The sequence below is a fragment of the Vipera ursinii genome, assembly GCF_947247035.1.
Source record: "Vipera ursinii genome assembly, chromosome: 4".
Lineage (NCBI taxonomy): Eukaryota > Metazoa > Chordata > Lepidosauria > Squamata > Viperidae > Vipera > Vipera ursinii.
The window spans coordinates 68804904-68812391 of record NC_139514.1 but is presented as its reverse complement, the minus strand read 5'-3'; the positions used below and the strand labels follow the sequence as shown (position 1 = coordinate 68812391).

Genomic DNA, 7488 nt, shown 5'->3' with positions numbered 1-7488 from the left:
CACATCATCCTAAAAGTAAGTCCCATTGAACACAGTATTTTAAATCATAGTAAATATTCATGCATTAAACATGGTTTTAAAGTAAGAAATACTTCTTGTCTGTATTTTGCTTTCTCAAACAAAATGCAATATGTTGGGAATAATACAGTATTTGACTATGCCTGTCAGGTCCCTTCGGAGCACTGCCATACAGTAAGGAAGGGGAGGGGGAGCACATATTGGTGTGGATTGAGAATGCTTCTGTATTACTAGCATTTTTTCTACTTTTGCTTTGATGTATCTACATGGGAATTAGGGAGGGGGGAATACCCTTGGGGCCCTCTGTTTTCACTCCTGCTGACTGGCAAGACCAAGGTGCCTGAGAAACAGCTGGTTGGCTCAAAGTTCTCATAACACCTTCACACCAGTGGATTGGCTCCCGATGGACTGCGACATTGGGGTAGGGCTGAAGAAACAGGACTCTTAGCTTAACACTTTGGTGTGGGAACTTCAGATTCCACCTTTTTACTCTGCAATCACTATCTCTCAGTAAAAGATCCTCTTTGTAACAATGTCTGTTTCCTGAGTTGTACTTTCCTGAGGGGACAGCAGAGGCAGGTCCTTACAGTGCCTTTCAAAAACATTGCCCATGAAACTCTGCATTTGGATGAGCAAAACAATCTTCTTGTAACTGTTGTAATTCCTACTCATGGGGATTTACACCTGCCAACTAGGCTTACAATTGCTTATGATTTATTGTCTGCCACTAAAACATGGCAATGCCCCAAAGATTTCCACTAAAATCTTTCTCCTCACCCCCACTCCAGTTAAGATTTATTCCAGTCAGGGATTGATTTGGATTTTTAAAACATTTTCTCTATTTCCTGAGATAGCTGCCTTACATCCAATTGCAGATACAATTGGAAGTAAAGCGTATAAGTCATCCTGTTCTAATATGTTGAAGATACATAAGCCATCTCTGTGCCAAATGAATAACATAAAATATTTCTTGATTAGAGAAGATAGGTTTCTTCAATACTACAGAAAGGCCAATCCATAAGCATATTCAGCATTTCACAGCTTTAAAGTCTGGAATTCAGTGCCACAAGTATCTTTCTTTAAAATTCAACAGAGTTTCTATTCTCCACATTTTCATAAAGCTTTTTGAAGAAATGTAGTTAGGGAAACACGACAGTAGGTTAGCTCCTCAATGCACTGAAACTGTTTTAAAAATGAAAGTGAAAATATCAGTGTTGTTGTTGTTGTTGTTGTTAGTTGTGAAGTTGTGTCCGACACATCGCGACCCCATGGACAATGTTCCTCCAGACCTTCCTGTCCTCTACCATCTTCTGGAGTCCATTTAAGCTCACACCTACTGCTTCAGTGACTCCATCCAGCCACCTTATTCTCTGTCGTTCCCTTCTTCTCTTGCCCTCAATCTTTCCCAGCATTAGGCTCTTCTCCAGTGAGTCCTTCCTTCTCATTAGGTGGCCAAAGTATTTGAGTTTCAACTTCAGGATCTGGCCTTCCAAAGAGCAGTCAGGGCTGATGATCTTTTAGGACTGACCGGTTTGATCGCCTTGCAGTCCAAGGGACTCGCAGGAGTCTTCTCCAGCACCATAGTTCAAAGGCCTCAATTCTTTGGCACTCAGCCTTTCTTATGGTCCAACTTTCACAGCCATACATTGCAGATGGGAAAACCATGGCCTTGACTATACGCATTTTTGTTGGCAGGGTGATGTCTCTGCTTTTTAGTATGCTGTCTAGATTTGCCATAGCTTTCCTCCCCAGGAGCAAGCGTCTTTTAATTTCTTGGCTGCAGTCCCCATCTGCGGTGATCTTGGAGCCCAGGAAAATAAAATCTGTCACTACCTCCATTTCTTCCCCATCTATTTGCCAGGAATTGAGAGGGCCGGATACCATGATCTTGGTTTTCTTAATGTTAAGTTTCAACCCAGTTTTTGCACTCTCCTTCTTCACCCGCAACAAGAGGCTCTTTAGTTCCTCTTCACTTTCTGCCATTAGAGTGGTATCATCTGCATATCTTAGGTTGTTGATATTTCTTCAGGCAATCTTAATTCCAACTTTTTAAAAAATGAAAGTGAAAATATCAGTGTTACTGCTTGCTTAAAAGTGCTGATGGGGAGAAAGGTTCCTAGTTTAACTAGCCAACTGATTTTACAGAAAGCTACAGTAGGTACCTCTTAAGGGGAAAGGAACATAATATTGCATAATTATTGTTATTTGTGATTTTAGTCCCTCCTTTGGGAGGTCTAGAAACATGAAATATAAATATATGTAAATAAATAAAATTTGGCATTCCTTTGACCTTTCACTATCTCTGGGTTCTCACTTATATAATAATAGCCTTGATAAATAGTAAAAAATAAAATAAATAAATAAAATAAAAACTCCAAAACTCAGCATTTGGTAGCTTACATGAAAGTCCAGTCTTCTTGGCATGTTATGAAAGTAGTTTCCAATTCCCTTTTCCACACTTTTTTTAAAAAAAGGTTCCAGTCTAGTCTATAATCCTGAAATCCCAAATATCCCAAATTGATTAATTCCCACCAAGGAAAGATATGCTTAGAAAATTTGTGGTTTCAGATACTCAACCTATGAACCCTCATACATAAAAATGACAATAAAGTAGGATTACCTCTTTTTAAAAAACTTTAAAAAGCATCATATTTACAAAAATTATATTTAAACAAAAATTCTTTAAAACCAGTTGAAACTTTCAGCAGCAATAGCTGGTAGATTAGGTAGACAGACAGACAGATAGGTGATAGTTTTTATTAAGGATTTTTTAAAAGGAAGATAAAAACCTAATATGAACTAATATAAAGTAAGAAAGAGAAAACAAAATCAAAGAGAAAGCTAAAACTGCAAGAAAAGAAAAAAAGTAAAAGTAAAAACTGTGAAGAAAAAATAAAAAGAGGTACAGTAGCTTTCAATCTTCTTCACAGCAGTTATAAGTACATATTTACCTCTTACTCTACTCAGTTACAAGGTAATTCTTATTTCTATATCTTGTCTAATCATAAAAGCCATGAATCATAAGTTCATTTTTTTTCTGTTTTATGGAAAACATGGGTTTTCCAGTCAGCAATTAATGTAGATCTTGTCTTTTCTCTGAGAAAATAAGTCAATTTAGCCATCTCAGGAAGTTCCATCATCTTCACCAACCATTCCTCCATTGTGGATAGTGTTGAATCTTTTTATCTCTGAGCATACAATCTTACTGCAGTTCTCATGTACAAAAACAAAATACCATGACTTTTTTTCAACTGTTTGTCCAGGGGTCAGCAACCTGAAACAGTGAAAGAGCCACTCGGAACCGGTTCCCTCACAAAAGGAAGAACTGGGAGCCGCAAAAAATGTGTGTGCATGCGTGTACATGCGCACATGCACAGAACAAGGTTTGACTGAAGAGTGGAGCCAAGGCGAGATATGCACCTACCCTGCATATTTGAATTGATTGGTTAAACTTTTTTAGTCCCACTTTTTTTTGACTACACATAGCAGAAGATTGGGAGCCGCAGGAGATGGCTGAAAGAGCCGCATGTGGCTCCGGAGCCGCGGGTTGCAGACCTGTGTGTTTGTCCATCAGTCCCGAATCTCTGGCCTCAACTGTATTTTAATCTTTAAAATCTTCTGAATCAGTGTATGTAATTAAAATCCAGAATTTTCAAACTTTTTACATGTCTACCAAACATGATAAAATGTTCCTTCTTGTATACCTTTTCAACATAAATTTTGAAGTGACTTTATTATACATTCTAGACAATTTCTCTGGTGACATTAGCAATGGCTGTTCACTTTTAAGGTAGTATTCATTCAGAATATTAAAGTTTTGGAATCTCTTGTGAAGAACTCAGGGAATTTAGGTGTTGCCAACATGTTTATTGGAGTTTAATGATTCCAATTTAAGCAGTAAATTCTGCAGTGTTTATTTTATTTTTTAAATTTATACACTACCCTTCTCACTGTGAAGTGACTCTTTAGCTTACAACAAGCTAAAAACTACAATATAAAACATTAAAACAATAACCATTACATTTAAAATTACAAAGTTAGCTAAGGAAGGAGCAACATAGATCAGGGTGGAGGTAGAATCTTCTTTTAATCCACTAGCCACCTCGAGTAAGAAACATCCCATTGGGACACTATCCTTATTGAGACTCAGCATTCTTTGGCTATCTTGAATGGCAAATTCTGGGAAGCGAAGATCTAACAAGGAGTTTGTTAGTTGGGATAGCCTGGACTATGTCATTTGGCTACAACTCTGTTGTGGCTTGGTTTTGCTCATATTGTCTATTGGTCAATGCAATTGATTGGGGGAAAATTATGATTTTGTACAGAAAAAATATTTCAAAAACGGAAATTACAACTTCTTGTTATTTAAGTGCACATTCCTTCCTGACGTTTATTCTTATTTTTGTTCTTACAGTATATTATCTATTATCAGAGGCCTGGAGACAAAAACATATGAAGAACGGCTGCAGGACTTGGGTTTGGCTAGTCTAAAGAAGAAATAGGGGAGTCATGATAGCAGTGTTCCAATATTTGAGGGGCTGTCACAAAGAAGAGGGGGTCACATTATTCTCCAAAGCACCAGAGGCAGGACAAGAAACAATGGTTGGGAATTGATCAAAGAGAGAAGGAACCTGGAATTAAGGAGAAACTTCTTGACAGTGAGGACAATTAACCAGTGGAACAGCTTGCCTTCAGAAATCATGGGCGCTCCATTACTGGAGATTTTTAAGACGAGACTAGACAGTCACTTGTCTGAGATGGTATAGGTTTACCTGCTCGAGCAGGGGGCTGGACTAGAAGATCTCCAATGTCCCTTCCAGCTCTATTCTATTCTATTAAGGAGACAGAAATATCTAATTTCTTTCCATTAATTCTGAAACCATACACTCTCTGCTTTTCTCTTACATTACTCCTGTTTTCTAAGATAAACATAGATATAGATATAGAAGATGGTGGAATACAGGTACTCCTCAACTTACAACCATTCTTTTACTGACTGTTCAAAGTCAGTAAACTGACTTTGTGACTTACAACTGGTCCTTGCACTTATAACCAATGCAGCATCCCCACAATCACGTGATCAGTATTTGGATGCCTGGCAATCTACATGCATTTTTAACAGTTGCAGTGTCCTGGGGTCATGCAACAATCATTTGCAACTTTCCAAGCAAAGTCAGTGGGGGAAGCTAAATTCTCTTAATAACTGTATTATTCACTTAAGAGCTGCAGTGATTTGCTTAACAACCATGGTAAAAAAGGTCATAAAATTGGGTGTGACTCACTTCCTTAACAATCACCTTGCTTAACAACAAAAATTCTGGTCTCAATTCTGGTCATAAGTTGATGACTACCTGTATGTACTATTCTTAACTTATGTTTTTCAATAGAGACATGCTATTTTAGAAGCCTACGTGGAATGCTCTCTCTCCCTCTCCCTCTCCCTCCCTCCCTCCCTCTTTCTCTCTCACACACAGAAAGACCCCAAGTTAAATCTCTATCACTGTGATATTATTCCCTGTGCAATTTCTATTATTATTCCTTATCCACCAATGTATTATCTCAGCATCAATGCATCCTATTGTGCACATGTCCTTGCTATTCTATGACAAGAATAGAGGATTTCTAAAACAAGGGATGGGGCAGCAGGACTACGACCCTATTTCTCGAAGAGAGAATGTCTCTGAACTCCAGTCACGTTCTGATGGAACCAGAAGCATGCGCACAAGCTGAGCCTGGAGCTGTCCAAGTGCTGAAATTTATAGTCAATGTGTAAGATCACAGCCCTCCATTCCGGCACAGGGAGTGTAGCATTTTTCCTTTTCTTTCTTTTTTGAGCACAACATTAACCATGCACCTTTGATATTTACTACTTGCTAATAAAGAAATGGGTGACAAGCAAACAGCCTCTCTCCCATTTTGAAAATGCTTCAGACAAATACTGATTTGTAAGCCCAAGGGAACTGTAGACAGCTCCGGAAGACAGACCAACGTGGCAGCATTATTCTCATCTCCATAATGTTAAGGTAGAGAAAGATTTGGTTTTCCTTTGGGAGGGTGAGAAGACATTCAGCATTTCCAAAAGAAGCTTTTCAGAGAACTGGCAGTTCCAGATGGTTGTACCTTTTGTGTTGGCTTGGGAATGCTCTTTGATTTAACCTAACCATGATTTTAAGGACTGATACTTTGGATGTTTTTTTATCTCCAATGTATGCAAAGACAGATTTTTTTTCTTTCTGATTATAAAGAAATTTAAATTATTACTGGATTTGGAAATTTAATGAAGACAAGTACTTTCTGACAACCTCTTTTTACTGATGCTGGAATCGTTTATGAAATATTGTTTTCTCACATTCAATACAGAAAACAGGAGGAATGAACCGACAGCTAGTGAGCATTTTGACAGCCTTGTTTGCAGTTTTCCTAGAAACATATCATTTCAGGTAGGTAAAATCTTTCCTTGTTTGTAAGCTTCTATTAAAGATGCAAGGATTTAGAGGTGCTTCAGGCTCACTATTCTTTTTGCTGAATCCATACTCTGAGTATTTAGGCTAGGTATAATTTTGTCATTGGAAATAGCTGTTGCTTGGTAACACACTTAAAAATTCCACACAACTTTAGTCTATGGAGAAGTTACTGAGGTACTCTTCCCTTCAGGGTACAATGTTTATGGGTAGCTAAAATATTTCCTCAGATCAATGAAATTTCATTTATGTAATAATTTATAACTATCAAACAGAATAATTTCTTCTGGTGTGTAAAGTGAAATTAATTTGTGACTGTGGACATACTCTCAATTGTTATTTAATACATGTTAATAGTCCTGCTATATTAAAATTAAAAAGATAAACTAGGTGTGGGGAGGAAAAGAGTGTCCATGCTCCTCATGTGTACTTCCCTCACTACAGCAGTTCTAGTCTATGTTAACAAAATCATGGAGAACTGAAACTTTGCTGAATTAACTAAAATAATTTGTTAATATGACTTCATGTATAATATAGCTGAGAAACAGATTTTTACTAGTGGAAAAAATCTAAGAAGAAGCCACTGTCTCAATAGATGTTAATCAAGAAGCATTTTTTTGATCAGCATGCATATCTGATCCATATACTATTGAAGGAAGGAGTGAATGTTTAAATGGAAAAATCAGTGTTTGGCCTTATTTATTCTGTTTTATTAAATGAATAATTCTGGGGGATAGGTTAATTAATAAATATGTATATAAAGAACATTATAATTTAAAACTATGAATATTAATATATCAATACAGTATGCCAACTTAAAACAGAGAGTTTTGAATGTTACTCTATATAATTATCATATACAGAATTTATTATTATACATTACTGTATATCCATTTATAGAGCTGACTAAATTTAAAAAAAGGGAAAAAATCTTTGCTTAGGAAAGAAAAGGGTTTTTCTTTTTCTCAGAAGAAATGAACAACCAACTCATTTAATTAGTGCCTATTAA

At 36.9% G+C, this 7488-nt stretch overlaps 1 protein-coding gene across 1 annotated transcript in view; it reads left to right on the top strand.

The window, feature by feature from the left end:
• Window positions 1–6390: 6390 nt before the first annotated feature.
• The window catches only part of GLRA2 (glycine receptor alpha 2), a gene marked incomplete at both ends in the record, with an annotated part of 134892 nt that continues 133794 nt past the window's right edge, over window positions 6391–7488 (top strand). The window contains one exon of the mRNA XM_083361287.1: window positions 6391–6458. Within this exon, the coding sequence (XP_083217413.1) occupies window positions 6391–6458 (68 nt within the window). The remainder of the gene's footprint in view (window positions 6459–7488) is intronic.